At 36.5% G+C, this 22,697-nt stretch overlaps 1 protein-coding gene across 1 annotated transcript in view; it reads right to left on the reverse strand.

The window, feature by feature from the left end:
* Nucleotides 1-2,878: 2,878 nt before the first annotated feature.
* The window catches only part of LOC149554702 (integral membrane protein (Protein of unknown function DUF92, transmembrane)), a 106,673-nt gene continuing 86,854 nt past the window's right edge, over nt 2,879-22,697 (reverse strand). The window contains exons 4-5 of the mRNA XM_089828754.1: nt 3,504-3,752; nt 2,879-3,418 (exon numbers count right to left, since the gene is read on the reverse strand). Coding sequence (XP_089684880.1) covers nt 3,287-3,418; nt 3,504-3,752 — 381 coding nt within the window. The 3' untranslated portion in view covers nt 2,879-3,286. The remainder of the gene's footprint in view (nt 3,419-3,503; nt 3,753-22,697) is intronic.

The following is a 22,697-nucleotide window of genomic DNA, read 5'->3' on the forward strand; positions in this document are numbered from 1 at the left end:
TGTGTCCCAAATCCTTGCATGTTGGGATGTGAGTCTTGTGTTGGTGGTGAATTTGATTTAGATTTTGACTTTGACTTGGATCTCTCTCTACAAGCAGTAGGTTATCCAAAGTGTTATCAATACCCTTTCCCTTTCGAGTTCTCTTTCTGACTCCTACTTTCAACCGGCATAAAATCTAATGTGACCCAAGTAAACACCCAACTAGGTTTCTGACACTCCAAACATAGGCAATATAGTGTAGATGCATCTTCAAGATGAAGGAAAATTGATTATGAACTTGTTACAAGGTACCACAGCTAAGACATGAATGCCTGATGGTATGACACTTATGAACAAGGTTTAGACAGAACCCTAGTGGTCAAGAATTGGTGTTTTAGTTGTTTGTATTTTAAAGTTTGTTGTTTTGGTGACAAGGACCATGCAATAAATGAAGGGCATGATTATTGTAGGCAGGATGATATAATTGTCATTTAGATGCAATAAAACCCTAAATTAGGCGTGATATGATGTTATAACTAGTGATTTTCAAAGACAATAATTTATTGTCTCATGCAATAAAAAAATTGTCCTAGGTGCAATATGATGCATAGGCAGAATGATATGATGTCTAAATTGGGTGCGATAAGATGCAAAGTTGCACGATGAATACCTGGACTCAACACGATGAGATGTATGTCATCTTTCATCATGCAATAGTTTACCCAAGTTTGCTCAAGTTCAATGTTGCATGAAATTTGATTGCTTAAGCCTATGTTGAAGTTTTGAAATTTGTTGACTATGTATGACAAAGTTTAGGACATTTTCCAACAAGTGCACTCAAGCTTAAAGAGATTAACTCACTCAATAGTGTGTTTTCAAAATGTAGACAACAAGACTTGTCAATGCTAAGAAACACGCAAGAATGAAGTAATGTAATCCAAGCCTATAATGTTAGTTTCATTCATTTGATTTTAATATAGCAACTTGATTTTTGACATGTTTTGCAATCACAAAAAATACATGTGTCAAAAGCAATCAAACTGGGGACAAGGCTCAACCTTATAGGAATCATTGTGTAGGGGAGTTTGATGACTCAATAAACACACATTTTATCTCTGTTGAGAAAATTGGTAGAGGAAATTAAATCCTTTGCCTACAATTTATATGTATATGTGCAGCTCACACAGCCATGTCGCCCCCTAAAGGGCATCCATGTTTTGTCATTTCCAAGAGCTCAATAGAATATGTTCAAATGTTACCTCACAATGATAGTCAGTGTCATATTCCACCTTCAAACAGTCAAGTGGATAATCCAACATCAAATTGTACTTTTAATGTACCAAGGTGAGTGTTGGAGTTTTGGTATGTTATTCATCTATAAAGACTTCCTAAGTGAAAGATGATGTGTGAGCTTGTTATAGTTTATGCTGAAGTCTTTTATTAGAGACCGGTAAAACTTTAAGAGTGTAATTCAATAAATTGCAATGAGTTTCAACTACTACAATCTAAAATGAAAGATTATATTAGTTTAGTGTAGCTATAGACTTCACGACAAATCATTTGGAACTCGTAATCACATTTTTATCTAAATATTTACTAAAACATGTATGACAATACAAATACACAAGGGGAATTATTACACTGCATGAGATGAAGACTAAGGACATAGTTATGCTCAATGGTATTGAAAATGGCTAGAAACAATTAACTATTTGTCTCTACTTCCATAAGACCTAATTAATGTTTGATAATAGTACAAGAAGACAAGTACATGATTCAAGTTAGGTTAATCCAAACATGAATTTGAGTGTTCCAAATTACTAATTGCATGCACAATGTTTATTTGTGTGTTCCAAGATAAACATTGTGCATATATCATGGATTGTGGAAATCTGCTTACATTAAACTAATTATATGCAATGCTCATCCATGTGGAAAGGTCATGTTTGATATAATATGCAGCATGCTGAAATAAATGATAGTCATGTTTTTGCATTTGTCTATCGATAGTACATGTAGTAGATAGACAAATAGAGGATCAGAAATCTATGAAAAAGATATTCAATTGCTTAAACAAATGGAAAAGGTTGATCCTAGTTGTGCTGTACGCTAAAGGTTATGGACTTTTGTAGAGGGTATTCCCTTGTGTCTCATGTATATGTGATCTGCATACTATTGCACGTTCTTTCTATGAGAAAAAACTTGATTATAATCTTAATGGACTCCAATATGGATTATCATAGATGTGTAACTCTCAATTATAATGAAAACTGAATCAAATACAAATGCAACACATGTAGCCAGAGCTATGAATCCTATATAATCTAGCATCACTCCATCCTAGGACCTAAATATGGATTTGATAAATACTAAAACTTATCCAAAAGACTCAAAGATGCAAACTCACAACAGTGTAAAAGGGGGGAAGTTTGGCACCTCAAATAATTTAGACACGTTTCAACAGATAGATGAATCTGTGCTAGAGTACAGAGTTTTTCAAGGAAGTTTAATTACTTGAGAAACAGCATTGCCTTAACCATAGTTCATAAAAACGTTTTGGTGTGGAAATATTTATATGCATGGTTATGCTGCTACAGCAATAACAATTAGTCATAATGAAGCTATTAGTGCTAAAATCCTTTCCCAAACAAAATATACTTGCATATGTTTGTCCCAGCATGGAAAACTTCGAATTTTTGAGGGAATTATTACACAATTGGGATCTTTATGACAAGCATAGTTCCAATCAATTGAGATAAATTTCCCTAACACTTACATTCCACATAAATCCCCAAGTAGGATGTCTCCACGTGGGAAATCACCAAGTTCTTGAAACAGAGATAAATTTCTCAGACATTAATTATAGAAAAGAAAAATGAAAATCACGCTCCCTCGAAAATTCAGGTAGAAGTTGAAAAATACATTTAGTGAATAATGGTAATATTTTGCACTGTATGTTGCAAACATCTATTCATAGTGACATAGTTAAGAACCTCTTCCAATTATTTAGGGCCAAAATTCAGCCAAAGACAACATTATAATCAATGCCGGTGCCGCCGTTTGCTAACATAATACAGACTTCATGCAAAACTTCAGCTATGCATTCAAAAACATGGTAACTCGTGCATTCATATTTATATAAAACAGGCTGTCCAGAATCCTTATTCTAATTGGCAGTGCTCAGTTATGTGTTTCGACATAATCATTACCAAGAAAAGACTTGAGCCAACAAGATGTTCAAATTAGGAGATGCGACTCAACATTGCACCATACCCAAATTTAGAATTAAAGGGATTATTGTCAAAGATCAAAACACAAACAAACAAACAGCAGATGTTGTCAACGTTGTTATTAGTACTGAAACAAAATTTACCCCATTATTACTAAGAATATTTTGCCCAGTAATCCTCTTAACCGTTGGTCCTGGTTTTTCTACCACCTGTGCATATAAAGAATTATGAAAATTAATACATAGTCTAGAGCTGGACAAAAGAACATTTCAGGAAATAGGATATACAAGTTACCTTCTTTCGCACAGCACAAAACCCACTATATTGCACAGTAGCACCTAATATAGAATCAACTACACTGCCAAAAAGTCCTGCAAATGTTGCAAGTGGAAATGCTAATAATTGCTTTGATGCCAACTGGCCTTCACATCTTGCTGTGAATAAACCTGCCAATACAAAAGTCAACCCTATTACAGCACCTCCTGCTGCAGCAGCAAGAAGGCCTGTAACTGTCACTGCTCCATTTGTTCCATGTGGAACATGCTGCCAAGGAATGCAGAGAATGGACAAAACAAGATATGGTAGTAAGAAAACAAAAAAACAACTGGAAATATAGTATTGCAGGAGCAGAAATTCTAATTAAAATCATATGCATACACACAAACATAACCATACGGTGTCTTTCAATTGAATGTCTTTAAGACATTTTTTAATCACCCTTCCTTTAAAAGTTGATAACGGATATTATATATCAGTGGTACAAAATATGTATATTAGCTCATTGAGTAGAGCATGGATTAGGGAAAATCAACAACCAAAATAACTCTTGCACAACAACCCAAATTTATTTTTAGTGGGTGAGATGGGTCTATGGCATGGGTATACCCACATTTCTTTTTGTGGTGTAGACAACATAAGGTTTGTGCTTAATACACACTCATGCCATGACAAATGTACATGCTTTCATGTGGGCATTTTTATTTTTTAGCTTAATGGTTCTCTAAAACTCTGATTCAAAGTTGAGGACTCAATCCCTTCCCATTCCTTGGGCCCTGCTTATTCATCAGTAATTGGCTTCCCTGTTCACCTGTTTTCAGGAAAGGATAACAGAGGTAAATGATGAAAAAAAGACCAGTGGTCATGGAAAAGATTCCATCAATTTATGTTCCAAAAAAATGCCCTGTTTTAATGTATAGCAAGGCTTTAGAATATTTAAAGGTTTTGACATGAAGATTTATTTAATAGTTTATTGTGAACATATTTTATTGGATCCTAGTTCCCACTAATGGTGAAGTGAAAGAGTTAGGGTAAAATCCTATCACAGATTCACAACTAACCATCACTTTTTCCCAATTAAAATTTAATATCATGGGAAGAATGTATGTATATATATTCATTGTTGATATTTGCATCTAACCGAGATTCTGGTATCCATTCAAAACATTTTAGGGTTAAGATTATGGGCCAATTTCAACCCAGTGTAGGTGAGTTTCAACTACATTCTTAAAAATACTTTGGGCGATGCTTAAATGTATCCTCTAATCGTTACACTGCAACCTGGCTAACTGACCAGTGGAGTTATAAGCAGATATAATGCAATGAGGCTGATTTTTTACTAGGTACATTCTCTTATAAGCCCTCAATAATCACTACCCCACAACCCATGAGCTTATTGAGACTATTTGAGAGGCCTCATTTATTGGGAAGTCATTTCGGAGATTTCAGCTGTTTAGTCTATAACTCAACTGGTTTATACTTATAGCAAGCTGTGTGTAAAAGAATTTTCCAGATTTACAGTGTTACCAGCAGTTAAAGGAAGCAACCTTAGTAGGTAAGTCCCATGATATTAAAGAGGCTGATGAAGAAACACGTCACATTCATGAATTTTACCATGCCCACCTGACAAGGAAGCTTACACAATCAACTATCCATGCACCCAACAGAAGGATTCAAATGCCAAAATCTCAAGCAAGTATAATCCTAACTAAAAAGGCAAGTACCACTCTAAGGATTCTTCATCTTTATAAAGAAAACACGCACACTTATACTGAGAGCTGGGTGAATCAGTATAAAGAGGCCAGTCAATCAGTATAAAACCAACCTTTAGTTTACAATTTTAGCGATTTTAAAGCAATGAACAAAGCATCTACATAATTAAGATCTAACAAAAGGAACACAAGATGCACACATGATTTTACATGGAAACCCTTGCGAGAGAAAACCACGACAAAACATTGCTTTTATAAAGTACTTACAACTTGAAATTGCTGCCTAGACAACAACACCATATGCAATAAATTCATTAGAGTTGATGTTCTCATATATTTCCTTCCATTGAGGAAATATTGTAACAAATGTTGTACTTCTAGGGTTCAAGTGAAATCTCCAATAAGAACAACACCATTGATAATGTTGTTAAGATTAGAGAGACGGGAATAACAATTACAAGCAAATATAACCAATATCAAAAAAGAACAGAGTGCACAGAAGAAAACACAAGCAGCAAAGATTTAACATGTCTCACCCAATCCCAAGGCTACGTCCAACAAACATCAAGTCCAATATTATTATCCAGTGATTTCAATTTGATTACACTCTGCAATTCCTTGCAACTCAATACCATCACAAGAAGCTACTAAATCATCATACATTATAAAATCCATAACCCTAAGTCATTTTATACAAGACTTTTTGCTTACAAAATAAGGGCTAAAATATGTCGTTGAATAGAAAAAATTAACTCCCGACACATTTTACAATAGTAAATTCATTTTTGGCTTTGGAGGCGCTACCCCTTGACCCCTCCCTATATCGTGATAGGGGGCACCCTAGGGCCGCTGACCCTAGGACCCCACAAGGGGCATTACCCCTTGACCCCTAGCATGGGGGCGCTACCTCCAAACCCCCATAGAAAAAGCTACGGGGAAACTGCGCCAAATGAAGTGGGGTAAAACTAACCTCTAAGTCTGATTAGGCTCCACATAACAACAATCTCCCACTTGGAGACTGACCAGACTCCACAACAATAACCTCCCACTTGGAGATGATCATAACACTAATAAACCTGTAGCTCTCACTGGAATGTAAAAACCCTAGACTTTGTTGTTCTTTTATTTTGTTCAGTCTAGAAGACCAACTGAAGCTAAAGCATTCGGCTTCTCCCTTGTGCCTTTTGTAAACATGTATGTTGGATTATCATCTATATTTATCTTTTCCAACTGTAACTGTCCATCATCCAAAACCGACAGAATGAAATGGTACCGCAACTGTATGTGTTTTGTCTTTGAATGTAGAGTAGAATTCTTCTCAAGATGAATAGCATGCTGGCTATCTATAAACAAATAATTTTCTATATGTGGGTGCCCCAACTCTTCCATGAAGAATTGAAGTCATATCATCTCCTTGGTTGTTTATGTAGTAGTAACAAACTTTGCCTCTATAGTGGATAAAGCATTCACCTTCTGTAACCAAGATGTCCAACTCATTGTTGTGCCACTAACATTAAATACATATCCTGTAATAATCTGCCTAGTATTTAGATCCCCTACCAAATTTGAGTCAACATGGCCTTGCAAATCAATAGTAGAGCACCCAAAATGTAAACATTACTGGATGTACCTCTCAAATATCTAAGAATCCATTTGACTGCATTCCAATGCTCATTTCCAAGATGACTCATTTACCTGCTAACAACTCCCACAACATGTGCAATATCTAGTCTAATACATACCATAGCGTACATTAAACTTTTTGTAGCTAAAGCATAAGGTACCTTGGACATTTTATCCTCCTCTTCTTGTGTCTTTGAACACATCTCCTTAGTCAATTCCAAATGACCAAGCAAAGGTGTACTGACAACTTTGGCATTCTCCATACAAAAACGCTACAACATCTCAATATAATCAGCCTAAGATAATGTCAATTTTCTATTTTTCCTATCTCTACAATTTTCATACATAGGATTTGTTTTACTGCCCCGAAATCCTTCATAGTGAATAAATGTGTCAACTACTGTTTCAACCCTTTAATATGATCCATGTTAGACCCTACTACAACCATATCATAAACATATAAACATAAAATAATGTAGCTATCGTCATCCACCCTCATAAAATAAACACAAAGGTCTGAGTGACATCGTGTGTAACTATGCTCATTCATAAAACTATCAAATTTAAGATACCATGGACGAAGTGTTTGCTTTAAGCCATATAAACTTTTCTTCAATCTACATACTAAATTCTCCTTACCTTTAACCTCAAATCCATTGTTTCATATAGATTTCTTCATTCAAATCACTATGAAGAAAAGTTGTTTTAACATCAAACTGTTCCAAATGCAAATCTTCAACAAATACAACAATTAAAACATTACAAATAGAAATCCTTTTAACAACTGATGAAACTATCTCATCAAAATCAATACCCTTTTTCTATGCAAATCCTTTTACAACTAACCTGGCTTTAAATATTTTCTTACCTCCATCCTCTTCTTTAAGCCTATAAACTCATTTATTTTGTAAAGCCCTTTTACTTGTAGGTAACTTACATAATGCCCAAGTCTGATTTTTCATAAACGAGTCCATTTCTTCTTGCATTGCAGACTCCCACTAAATCTTTGTATCCACCCACATAGCTTCGTCATATCATTCTGGTTCACCAACATTTGTTAATAAAATAGAGTACAAAGAGGGAGAAAATCTTTCTAGAGATCTACTTAGCCTTGTTGACCATCTAACATTCACTACAGTTTGCGGTATTTGTTGTTGTTGTTGCAGAACATGAGGGATTGTTGGGACATCATCCTTTTGAGTATCATCTAGCACTACATAATCATTTTTTTCTTCTCATGTTGCTGCAACAGATTTTTGTACAACACTTTCTCATTGAAATATGACATTTATATTTCTTATAATTTTATGATTTTTTTTAAAATTCCAAAGTCTATAGCCAAATTCATCAATGTTATATCCAAAAAATACACATTTCTTAGCTTTCGCCTCCAACTTGATTCTACTTGCAAAATCTATATGTGCAAATGCTTCACAACCAAAGGTTCTGAGAAAAGAATAACTCACCTTCTTACTAGTCCAAGCTTCCTCTGGAAGACCACAATCCAAAGGAGGAGAGAGACCTCTATTGGTTAAATATATAGTAGTATTAACAGCCTTTGCCCACATATGTAAGGGTAGCCCAGCATACAACCTCATACTCCTTACACGCTCCACTATTGTCCTATTCAAGCACTCAACCACTCCATTTTCTTGTGGAGTCCTTTGAACAGTCTTCTGCCTTCAAATCTTTAGAGGAACAATAATTTTCATCCTCTTTGCTACAACACCCACCACCATTATCTGATCTGAGACATTTTAGTCTTTTACCAATCTCATTCTCAACCAAGGTTTTCCATTTCATAAAAGTTTTAAATACATGAAATTTCTAAAGAAATAAATTCATACTTTCCTAGTTGCATCATCAATGAATGTAACATAATACTAAGAGCCACCAAGGGAGGATACCTGAGCTGGTCCCTATAAATCTGTATGCACAAGCTCTAATTTCTCTTTTTTCTTTTCCTTCCCACTCTTTACCAAACTAACTCTCTTTTTGCTTTCCGTAAACACAACTTTCACAGAAATCCATATTAACACATCTTAAACCTGGTAAAACTTTCTTTGAATGAAGCAATTTCATACCTTTTTCACTCATGTGCCCAAGTTTGTTGTGTCATAGTGTTGTTTTAGAATCCACGACAATTGATTGATGTTCTTCCAGCTCAACCGTAGCAACTATTCCTAAACACTAATTTTTATCTAAAACAATACAAGTAGAAGGAATAGTATGACCTATACAAAGATATAAGGTGCCTACTTTTACACCTTTTGCTACTCCAAAGGAAACTTTTGAAACCTTCCAATTGTTATCATAAAAATAACTGTGCAACCCTCATAACCCAGTTGCCTTGTTGAAATCAAATTTTTACTACCTTGATACATGTCTTACCTCTTGTAGTAGCCAATGATTCTCATACTACAACTTAATCTTAATTCTTATTTTTTCAACAATATGGCAGGGTTCATTATCTCCCCAATAAACTAGCCCAAAATCCCCTTGGACATAATCAAGAAAATAACTTCCATAGGGTTAGCATGAAATGAAGCCCCTGAATCCAAAACCCATGAATCATCAACATTTTCTAAGGAAAGAAGCAAAGCACCCTCTTCGGATTTATTACTCACCACATTTGCCTCCTTGTTTTCTTTTTGTTTGTCCCCTTCATTGTTCTTCTAAAACCAGAAATCTTTCTTCTTGTGCCCCAGTTTCCCACAATACCAACAATCTCTTGGTCCTCTAGATTGAGACCTCTTTCCCTTTGATTTTCCTCTTGATTTCCCACAATTTCCCGAATTGTTTTCTCTCATTTGTTTTGCCTCTGCTTTGTGTGTTCAAGGCACTTCCTGATGTAGACCACATGAGTTTTTCCTACAAATTTCCTCGCTCGGAATGACACCAATCGCATCTTCAAATTTTAGGGTATTAAAACCAGAAATAGAGTTATTCACAGCCATGACTGAGTCATTCCAGCTTTCAAGCAAAGAACACAAAATCAAGAGAGTCTCAATTTCTTCATCAAAATTGATATTTTTAGAAGATAACTAGTTGGTAATTATGTTAAACTCATTTAAATGATCAACAACAAATCCACCTTCTGTTGTCTTCATATTAAATAAAAACTTCATGAGATATACCTTGTTTGAAGAGGAAGGCTTTTCATACAACCTTGCTAGAGTTTGCATCAACTCTTCATTTGTCTTCGCATGTGTAGTATTAAATGCCACTGATTGTGCCAGGCATAAAGGAATGCTTCCAAGTGTCTTTCTGTCTAAGATTTCTCAGTGTTCATCTAACACATTTGCGTCTTTCTTGGCCTTTCCTCCCAATGGTCACCATAAATCCTTCTGATAAAGAGAGTCCTCCATTTGAATTTTCACAACTGAAAGTTCTACCCATTAAACTTCTCAACCTTCAACTTACCCTCGTCTGCTATTGCTTTCACTAAACTGTGAGACCTTCCTACAAAGGATAACTAAAACAACCTCACTCTGATACCACTTGTTAAGATTAGAAAGACAAAAATAACAACTACATACAAGTATAACCAATATCAAAAAAGAACAAAGCACATAGAAGACAACACGACACAAATATTTAATGCGGTTCACCCAATCCCTAGGCTACATCCACCAAATAGCAAGTCCAATATTATTAGGTGATTTCAACTTGATAACAATCTGCAATCCCTTGCAACTCAATACCACCACAAGAAGCTACTAAATCATCATACATTATAAAATCCCCAACCCTTAGCCTTTTTATACAAGATGTTTTCCACTTACAAAATTAAGGCTAGACTATGTCGTTCAATAAAAAAAATAAACTCCTGACACCTTTTGCAATAGGAAATTCATTTTTGGCTTTAGGGGCGCTACCCCTTGACCCCACCTTGTATCACGACAGGGAGCGCGCTTAGGGTTGTTGACCTCGAGACCCCACAAGGGGCATTGCCTCTTGACCCCTAACATGGGGGCGCTACCCCAAACCCCCATAGAAAAAACTAGGGGGAAAACACACTAAATGAAGTGAGGAAAAATTAACCTCTAAGACTGATTAAGCTCCACATAACAACAAATGTTCTCATTCAACTTGACGTCCCTCAAATTCCTCTCAATAGGTTCCACAAAATGCTTGAACAAATCCACATTAACCTCCCCAATCCTAGCTCTTGTGATTGTAGGGTAGAAGTCAATACCTTCATACTTGGAATCAATCTCAATACTATTAGGTAGTTGAGTAATAAGATTAGATGTGTCATTTACCTTGCAAATCATGTCTTGATTAATTTTGTTTGTTCATGTAGATGATAAATGATGTATGATCTTTGAGATCATTTGAGAAAGAGTCAAAACATAGGACATGCATGTGAGAGTGAAGGTCATTTTTCGTTTATTATTATTTTCTATGGTACTTAGAATATTGTGCAAAAAAGAATTTGAATCTGATGCAGAGACTCACCTTGGAAAATTCAAGAGGAAATTAATCACTCGACTAAGTTGCTTCAAGGGGCACATACACTTTCTAGGAACAATTTTAAATCAATCTCAGATTGCTATCCAACTACTTTACTTCATATCAATTCAGAAAATGTCATGCAACAGGAACTATCTTGACCTCTTGTCGCCACATTTGGTTTCCTGCATCAACTTAATACAAACCGACCACTTCCCTATTTAAATTGAAATATATCAATGACTTGATCATTTGTGAATACAGAAAACTGAACATCAACCCGACTGCAAACAGATTATCAATCAACAATAAACTGTGATCAAATCCATACCACCTTTTTGCATACTTTATTCAAAAGCTGATAACAAACAACTCATCAAATATGAAATCCTCTGTCACTCTCCAAATCTGTAAATTTATGATTCGAACCAAACTTTACCATTCTCACATATTAGTTATGTGATTTCAGCATATTGGTGAATATATAAAGACATTCACCAAACTCAGAGATCTACTTTTGAACGGGCACGAGTAGGGTTAAATAAAACAATAAAACAAATGGAAATAAAAAGAATATGATACATGACTCCTATACGGTCCCAAAAACAAATCGCAGAGAGTTTAACAAACTTCCATAGATGAATGCGACTCTCAAAACAACAATGTTTACATTCTCGGATCAGAAAATCAAATCATGTTTCCTTCAACAACTTTCAAAACAACAAATTAAAATTTGATTCCAAAACTCAATCGATACGTTGTTGTTCTAAAACAAAAGCATTGCTAAAATCTTGGAATTTTGAATGTCAATTTAACAAAGGAAACAAACTAAACCACACATCCAAATTGTAAAACTCAAAAATCAAAGAAAAAACATAAACTTTTTCTATTCTTCTTGTTGTATCTCTCTCTTTTCAATTACAAAAATCTGCCTTAATAATACTTTCCCTTTTCCTCTATTGGGAATATGAAACGTCAGCCCAAAACAAGAAAAGAAAACCATTTTTGAATCATGATAAATCAAATATCTGAATCTGCAATCAACTTCCTGTAGTCATCGATTACATAGCTGGCCTAATTATTAAACACAAACAAAACACACTTAAATAAAACTGACTCAACATAAAACTAAAATTAACTTTGTCCTAAGTGGCTATATTTGGAGAGTTTATCAAATCACTATTCCATTTATGCCACCACATCATAGGACTTTATTACAAACATTAAAATTTAAAACATGACATTAACTATCTGCGTAACTTTCTATAGCATCTTTAATCCTATTAGTTCCTATAGCAGAAACTATCTGGTCTGCCACTGCAGCATACTCCCCTGTTGAATGAATCTCAAGTCCTCTTGAGATGAGATGTTGTAGTGATGAACCATGCTTGCTGATTTGTTTCTCATCCATCCAAATATCTTTTGTTGCAGGTTTGTTATTCCATTTAATTAAATACTAACTATATTGTCTCCTTTGAGTCTTCTTAGAAACACTTGCAAAAATAAATATTAGAAAGGAAAAACATTTCATCTTTACTTTAGGCTTATATTCATTTTCTAGTTGCAATCTTGTAATTTCTTGGCCTTGACTCCCTTGTATTTGTCTTTCCTTCTTCATCTTAATCTTTGGTTTGTCTCTTTTTCGTAACATGAAAACTATTTGTTGCTGATCATTAATTTCCAATAACAACTTTATCACATGTAAGACCTCTACAACTGCATACATTTGAAACTCCACCAAATACGTTTGCCAATGAAATTCCTCTTTCTTGTCCTTACAAACATGCCATATCTCCATACATAGAGAATGCACAAATACTTGATCCCTTTCATAAGCCATAACCAACTTTTCTATAGTCTCTTCTCTTGGAACCAAATCAAATTTCTCAATCTGAATTTCTTCAGCCTTGTTATAAACATAATCAGAATTTATTACCTTGTCATAAACATATTCGAAATTTGTTACCTTGTCATAAACATATTCACAATTTAATTTGTTACATTGTCATAAACATATTCAGCCTCATTTTCTTTTTCCATAACATCATCAGATCTCTCTTCTTTGGAAACTTCTTCATGCTGAGTCTCCATACTACCACCATGCTTTTGCCATTCTCCCATGATAGCTGTAAACACTTCCCATAAATCAGATTCTTCTTCATGACTTGCTGCTACACATTATTTATCTTCATCCTCATGCCATTCCTCTTGACATTTCACTACACCGTGCAATTCTAAGGCTTCATCATTTGCCTCCAAAATCTTTTTCATAGGAGTACCTTTCAGCATTGTACTCATCTCTATTTTGAAAGGACGCATTATTGTTCCAACCATAACTTTATCACACTCAAATCCCATAGGACTTTCCTCTTTATTGTTCTCATTAGAATTTACTTGTTGCACTTCGTGCTCTTGCTGCATTTTGTATTCTTTCCCTTCCAAAGGACAACTTACATCTATCATTATTGAAATTTCTGTCCCAACTTCACATACATCTGCACTCTTTATGGCCGCCTTCTCCACAGTTTCATTAGCCTCCATCAAAACTTCTTTCACTTCCTCTTTAATTTCATAATGCATTGGAAATGCTATCCTATCAATAAGGCCTAAACTTCTTGATTCCTTCCATGTTTCATCATCTTTCAATGGAAACAACACCATCTTGCCATTCTTGTTGATGGTGTATGTGTTCTCTCTACAATCATATACGGTTGACCTATCATATTGCCAAGCTCTTCCCAAAATCAAATGACAATCTTTTAAAGGCATAATATCACATTCAATGGTATCAAAATATGGTCCAATATTAAAAGAAACATATAATTTTTCAAACACATCAATCTACTGTTCATCTCCTAACACATTCTCTGTAAGGTAAATCATGAGGTACTCTTGGAAGATTAAGTTTCTCAACCATTTCTACTGAGATTATATTTTCAAAAGAACCACTGTTAACTACAACTTTCCATACCTTGTTCTTGCACTTGCACTTTGTCCAGAATATAGAATGTCTTTGAGGGTGTCTTGTTCTTGTTTCTTCAACTTCTTCAATTATGTTTTCAACTCTCATTTTTCAATCTGAAAAATTAGATTAACAAGGATCTACTAACTTTAGCTCTGATACCAAAAATGATGCAAAGCCTCACCTTGGAAAACTCAGGAGGAAATTAATCACTTAACTAAATTGCTTCAAGGGGCACATACACCTTCTAGGAACAATTTTAAATCAATCTCAGATTGCTATCCAACTACTTTACTTCATATCAATTCATAAACTGTCATGTGCCAAGAATTGTCTTGACCTCCTGTCGCCACATTTGGTTTCCTACGTCAACTTAATACAAACCGACCACTTCCCTAGTTAAATTGAAATATATCAATGAATTGATCATCTGTGAATACAGAAAACTTAACATCAACCCGTCTACAAACAGATTATCAATCAACAATAAACTGTGGTCAAATCCATACCACCTTTCTCCATACTTTATTTAAAATCCGATAATAAACTACTCATCAAATATGACATCCTCTGTCACTCTCCAAATCTGTAAATTTATGACTCGAACCAAACTTTACCATCCTCACATATTAGTTATGTGATTTCAGCATATTGGTGAATACATAAAGACATTCACCAAATTCAAAGATCTACTTCCGAACAGGCACGAGCAAGGTTTAACAAACTCGCAACGAGATCTATGATCCTAGAAACAGATCGCAAAGAGTTTAACAAACTCCCATAGATGAATGTGACTCTCAAAACAACAATGTTTATATTCACGGATTAGAAAATCGTGTTTCCTTCAACAACTTTCAAAACAACAAATTAAAATTTGATTCCAAAACTCAATCGATACGTTGCTGTTCTAAAACAAAAGAATTGCTAAAATCTTGGAACTTTGAATGTCGATTTAACAAAGGAAACAAACTGAACCACACATCCAAGTTGTAAAACTCAAAAATCAGAAAAAAAACATAAACTCTTTCTATTCTTCTTGCCATATCTCTCTCTTTTCGATTACAAAAATCGGCCTTAATAATACTTTCCCTTCTCCTCTATTGGCAATATGAAACGTCAGCCCAAAACAAGAAAAGAAAACCGTTTTTGAATCATGATAAATTAGATATCAAAATCTACCGTCAACTTCTTGTTGTCATCGATTACATAGCTGGCCTAATTATTAAACACACACAAAACACACTTATATAAAACTGACTCAACATAAAACTAAAATTAACTTTGTCCTAAGTGACTATTCCATTTATACCACCACATCATAGGACTTTATTACAAACATTAAAATTTAAAACATGACATTAACTTTCTGCATAACTTCCTGTAGCATATTTAATCCTGTTAGTTCCTGTAGCATATTTAATCCTGTTAGTTCCTGTAGCAGAAACTATATAGTCTGCCACTACAGCAGAATATACAGGTCATTTAAGAAAAAGTCAAAACAGGGAGTTGTTCTTCCCAAGATAGGTGCTATGATAAGGCATTCGTTGTCCTCATGGAATGCCTAAAATCTAAACACATGAAAAGTTGGCAAGAGATATCTGATAGTGCATGACATGCATGTTGCCATTGATGTCAACTATACACTTTACTCTTGGCCACCCTACAGATATTTTGTCTACCAATTGTTTTGGTAATGAAAACAGCTAAGTATGAAGAACAATGCAAAATATTGAGTTAGTACAGACAAAGGTTAAAGTGTCAAAAGCTGCGATATTGTATCTTGAAAGTAGACACCAAAATATATCTAATCCAATCATGGCAGATTTTTAAGTGACTGGATGTGAATTATTCTTAGCTTAGTATCAGGTTATTGGTAAATTGTCTGGGAAAGTAATGGTATTGTTTTGATCTATTGGTAAAATTGGTAAATCACTGATTATGTTTCTTTTAGTGATTAATCTTGGTAATGCCAACTATGGAGAATATTCCATTATCTTAGCAAGCTATTATGTGATGAATTGATTGAGATATAATGGAATCTTCTACATGTTTCATTATATACCTATTGGGCCGACTAAGATATGTTTTTGGCATGTATATAGTATCGAGTTTTGGATGTGATGATGTGGGATGGTTGGTTGACATGATATGCAAGGAGAATAATGTTTTATGATGTGATATTGATATAAGAGAAACAAAGCTTCATTGGAACTGTTTTGGCATAGTTAATGCTATTTGTCAATTTAGTCTTGAACTGTAAGTCCTATCTGATTTTGTAAGTGGCTTTATGCCTTAATGTATTTTGGATTTTGTATTGAGTTGTAAGCTCTATTACGAGGTAATTGGTAAATACTTGCTTGTTATTAACAGAGACTGAAAGGTCAATTTATACAAAAGAATGAGACGATGTTTCTTTAGGAAACCATCGGAAAGAATAGAAACATTCTATTCTAGAGAAAGCAAAAAACAAAAGCAAACTAAAGCTTAAGATATTTACAAGATAACCATTAACTAATAATAGACGACTTATCTATTATTGTAATAAGCTCTAGGAAGCCTGAAAGCATGTGCATTCTATTACGATAATAGATAACCATTAACTAATAATAGAAGCTTATCTATTATCGTAATACCCTCCCTTAATGGTCAATCTATCCACAACACCAAGTTGTCCTCTGAATGTGACAAACTTATCAGGACCAAGAGGCTCTATGAGAATGTCTGTAGTCTAATCCGTGGTAGGAACATATTGCAAGTCAATTGTCCCGTCTTCAACAAGCTATCATATGTAGTGACAATGAACATCCACATGCTTGGTTCGTTCATGGAAGACTGGATTCTGTGCTAATTTGATAACACCTTTGTTATCAACAGAGTGGTCAGTCCTATTAGTGACATTTGCATATCCTCATGCATTATTGCCTAGGTGTTGAGGTTTGACAACAATCTTCTGGTATATTCATCTCTTAGTCCAAATATGTCAGGGCTCTATTAGACAAATTGCGTATGCAGGATTGCAAGCCTGCATCTACACCCATGGAGAAAGGTCTCAAGTTATCAGCCAAGTCTAATTCTCCTTTCATTAATGATACCACATACAGGCAACTAGTAGGCAGCCTCAACTACCTCTCTGCTACTAGGCCTAATATTAGCTTCGCAATCAACTACATCTCATGTTTTATGACAGCTCCTAAGGCCGATCATTGGATGGCAGCAAAGCATGTGCTTCATTATGTGAAGGGCGCTTCAACTTATGGACTTCTTTACTCTCGAAGTTCTAATCCTAGACTCATTGCGTTCACAGATTAAGATTGAGCATGCTTTGTTGACAATAAAAAGTCAACTTCTGGATATGTGTTTGATTTGGGATCCGGTGCCATCACATGGACCAGTAAGAAGTAGCAGGCAGTTTCTCTCTCCTCTACAAAGGCTGAATATAAAGGGACAATCAAGGCAAGTTGTGAAGTTGTTTGGCTTTGCCGGATGCTTGAGGACATGCAAATGCCACCAGTAGGACTAACCACTTTGTTTGTTGATAACAAAGGCATTATCAAATTAGCACAAAATCTAGTCTTCCATGAACAAACCAAGCATGTAGATGTTCATTATCACTACATACGACAATTGGTTGAAGACGGGACAATAGACTTGCAGTATGTTCCTACCACGGATTAGACTGTAGACATTTTCACCAAGCCTCTTGGTCCTAATAAGTTTGTCAAATTCAAAGAACAACTTAGTGTTGTGGATAGATTAACCATTAAGGGAGGGTATTTCGATAATAGATAAACTTCTATTATTATTTAATGGTTATCTATTTGTAATCTATTGTAAATATTAAAATGTTTCTAATATTAGTTAGTTCGTAGTTCTCTGTTAACTTTCTTTAGCGTTATTTTAGCTAGAATAGAATGTTTCTTTCTTTACGATCATTTCCTAAGGAAACATCGTTCAATTCTTTTGTATATATATAGACCTCTCAGCCTCTGTTAATATTAAGCAAGTATTTTACCAATTATTTCGTAATACATTATGTTTCATATATACTATTACATTTAACAAGGTACTTAATATTGTAGTAGTAAGATATTTGTGGGTATCATCTCCACCAAAGTTTTTCCCTTAACAAGGTTTTTGCCAAAAATAAATTATGGTGCTATGATGGTATATGTGTTGATCATCTTGTTTAGTTTCATTCCAGTTACTTGTGGATTTAAAGTTTGGTTTTGGATCAATAAAATTATGAATACTATTGCACCAATTCCCTCCCCCCTACCCCTCTCAGTGCTCCCTGATTCTAACAAAAACAACAATTATGACAATTTATGATGTGTAAGAGCGTAAGAGTTACATATTATTCCCATTTCAAGATGTTTATATTTTGACATGAAGACTTGGGCGTTCTGCTTTTGAGTTCATAATATTAGTTTATTGTTTTAAAAATCATTTAAGATTTCTAGTTTTTCAATAGTGTATTCATATATTCTTTTAAATTTACCATCATAATGTTGGATTACTAAGTAAAACGGGCAAGAAATTTGTAATATTGTAATCTCTTGTTTGAGAAGAATACAATTTGGGCCTCTTAAGTGTGAAGTTTTACCCACAAGATTTTCTCCCTATATATATGGTGTCCATATGGTTTGTTGATTTGTACATTGTTCATGATGATTTATATTTGTTGTTGGGTATAACTGTATTGTTTTCATCAAATATGTTGTTAGATTGTTACTATACCTAAATGGTAGGCAGTTATGGGTCGCAACGGTTCACCTCACACCCCCTAGGGGTTTATATGTACTCTCCCTGATGCAATGTAATTAATGCATACTACAGATAGAAGAAATGTTTCAAAGACGATAAAGAACATTGAGATATTAGAATACTGCCAATTCTTCCATTAATATCATTCAAGTTTACATCTGACTATGACTTCATACATATTGCTAACCATAATGATGCTAATACATTTCATTCGGGAGAGTACATATAAACCCCTAGGGGCTGTGAGGTGAACCGTTGCAACCCATAACTGCCTGCCCCTCAAGGGCAATGTCGTATTATTTTTGGTGTATGATGGTTGTAGGTGTCTGTATACTCTGATAGTTGTAAACTTTGATTCTTGGCAGCTCACAAATTTATCTTTTTTGAGTGACAAATTCAGATTGTTCCGTTGAGTGAGTGGAGCAGCTTATTCTTGACAAAGATTGTGTAATGTCAGCATCGAAGAACCAATTTTTTTAAATTCTGAAGCAATTAATAAATAACTCAGACATTCCTTCCTTGTTTAGAGTTTATGGAGATGAGAATGTGTGTTGCATGTTAAGCTTTCCAAAATTATTTTTTTGCTGTTAATTGTTTACCCTACTGGGTAAAGAAAATAATGCATACAGAGAATAGATGAGAACCGCAGATAAGAATAGCCGAACTCATTATATTCGCATATGCCAAGATATTACATTATGCTTATGATGCTATGATGATTACAATGATCCCAAAGGGGGATATAAATACTATTCAAGGAACCTTCCCGAAGGTATCCGTCGGCCACATACAACATGTCGGCTACAATAGTAGAACCTTCCCGATACACACACCTTGTTGGCCGATACCGACGACATACATCCCGATACAGACGGAGTACATCCTAATACACCAACGGGATACATCCTAATACACCAACAGGATGCATCCTGATACACTAACGGGATGCATCCTGATACAATATTTACTGACGACATCATCCCCCCCAAAAAGAAAAGTCATCTCCCGACGACGACACAAAAAAAACCCAACAACTGACTAAATTATTCACAAAACAACAAAAACAACATGGACTTATACATCATGAACCCGAAGGCTGTGTCTCTGACTACGAAGACCGGCTGCGTCGAAGCTGATACACCTGATCTGTCTAGACCTTCAAATCAACTCTGATCTGAAAGTTCTCTTCCACTACTTCCTTCAACATCAATGCAACCTCCTGGCACTCAGCTTCCTTCTGATCATGAGCCTTCTTCGTTGTGTACTTCTGTTGAAGAGCTTCTACCAACTGTTGCTCTGTTGTTGCTAGCTGTTGTTCCACCTATTGCTTCCCTCATGCACTTTCCTCGAGCTGTGCTAACAGTGTTGTCCGCTCTACTTCCCACGCACTTTGCTGGGTGGCAAGTCAGTCGGCTATCTCCTCCTGAGCCTTCTCGGTCGTCTCCCAAGCTTCCTGCCCAGCCTCTGCCCGTCTTCTTTCTATAAGCACCAACTCTGCCAGGAACTTGCTCTGCTATGTGATGACAGCAAGGCGAGAATGAACATCCTTATCCTTCTCCACTTCGGGTAGAGGGCCCGTTGCCTGTACCCCTTTGTCTACTTTCCCTGCGGCTACTGCTGGAATTTGATCCTCCACCCTTGGTGATGCCGGTACCTCAACTACCTCGCTGCTCAAGCAAATGGCTTCCAACTACTTGTGCTCTCTCATAGGAGACTGAATGGAAGGACCTCTAGCAACAGGGGCAAGCAGCCGTCGCCTCAAGTACTCACTCACCTAACTTGCAGCACCCATCCAGTCCACTGCAGACACCTAGGGTTCCGCTTCCGGAATACTAAAATCAGCATCCTGATCCTCATCCAACAAAGTGTCCACTATGGTGACTACTGCATCCATCCCAATCACCTCTAGACAAACCTGCTCCTGAGCACCTCCGTAACAGACTCCTCCCTCTGCTACTGGCTCGGCTACAGGAAGTGGCTAAGGCAAACTCTCTGCTACAAGTATGGGATTCGATTCCTAAACCGTTGGCTGCAGCTGCAATCCCGCTAGCTGCGTACGCATAGTTGTGGCCGCTGTGATGCTGTCCTCTAGCTCACTCTAGGTTGGACAGGTGTTGAATGTGAGACTGATCCTGCCACTGCTGCTGCCCATGATCTAGAATGTAGAGTGACCGGGGTCATCACCACTGGACGCCGAAACTGTCTGAATCTTGGGATGTGGACATCCGCCATGGTGTGTATGTGTGGTGTTGGACCTACCTGAACTAAAGTAGTAGAAGTAGTAGTTACTGGTGCAGCCGTCAACTGACGTGGAAAGCGAAGTGGGACTGCTGAAACTACTCCGCCTTCCTCATCATCTTCCTCCTCATCCTGCTCCACCTCCATATCTTCAAAGTCATCCTCCTCACAAGATGTGTCCTAGCGGCCACCATCCGTATTGCCTGATTCCTCCATCTCCTGCCATGCCCACTTCTGGCCCACGCCTTTCTATCCTATAGGTGAATCCAAATGCTTCCATTGCATCACCAAAGGCTCGCCAGGTACTGCCAGACTTGGCTTAATTTCCAACTGCTCATGGGGTATCGTCCTCGCCGTAGCTTCCAAAAAGAGTCCGATGGCGTAGTGCGGCATATAGAATGTTTTGTGCTATAGGGTCATGAACTCATCCATGCGCGTGGCTAACAGAGAAGCCCAGTCGTACACCTTCCCGTTCATGATCTCGTTCATCATACTGACCAACGGAAAGGAAATGTCGGACACCCTGCTGGATCCTGTAAGCTTGCTTTTTACCACATCCATCAAGCACTTCCAATGGCCCTCTCGAATATCAGACTTCCGCAGCCCTCTTCCCTTCAAAGTGTCTATAAGGGTATCCATCTGTTGCTGTACCTGGTCGTTACACACCATCCGTATTAGCTGCAACTTTGTCTCCCTGCTCATCTTTTTGCGCTTACCATCAATCTTGGCTCCTCCTTGCGTTGCTCTCGGTATACCAAATACTCATAAAATCGGCTGGCTAAAATGATACCATGATGTCATACCCCAGATACAGAATTGAACACTTCTGAGAATGCCTGTCATAAGCCTCAATCATAGGCCACAAAACGCCCTCAAAATCTCCGATATAGAAAAGTGGCATCCAAATAGCCCATTCCACCTGTGCCTTTCTGATGCTTGCTTTAACCAGGTGAGTATCTTAATTTTCATCCCACCACTTCTGGCAATCCCATCCATTCAATCCTTCAAAAACTACAATCCATGGCGTTGCCTGCACATCCGGCTGAGTCTGCACTTTTGCTCTGTGCTTGCCCTTGTCCTTCCCCTTCGGCTGTGCGTGAGAGGGTCCTACCTGCACATCTTGGTTCATGGTCGAATCCTGCCCCAGTTGCTTCCTCCAAGCCCTCCTACGAGCTGATTGCATACTATGCCTTTTGCTGAAAAGAAAGCCGTTAGGTCAGTTACTTGTCCGTACGGCTTGCAAAAATTCCCTCCTTACTTGTACGGACATTGGCCTACTCCTGTTATGTCGTACAGCCGTACGGCTGCCCCTTTTTTTCCCTATGAATTACCGGCCTAAATAGAGATTGAATTCATTAGGTAGAATTCTGTATGGCTGCTCCTGCAGAATGAAAAAGAATCTGGAATGCCTAACTCCTCCCACGTTTTTAGTCACACTGCTAATCTTTGCTCAACAGT

This window comes from Cupressus sempervirens, chromosome 5, assembly GCF_028749045.1.
Source record: "Cupressus sempervirens isolate cs-2001-9-10 chromosome 5, ASM2874904v1, whole genome shotgun sequence".
NCBI classification, from domain to species: Eukaryota; Viridiplantae; Streptophyta; class Pinopsida; order Cupressales; family Cupressaceae; genus Cupressus; species Cupressus sempervirens.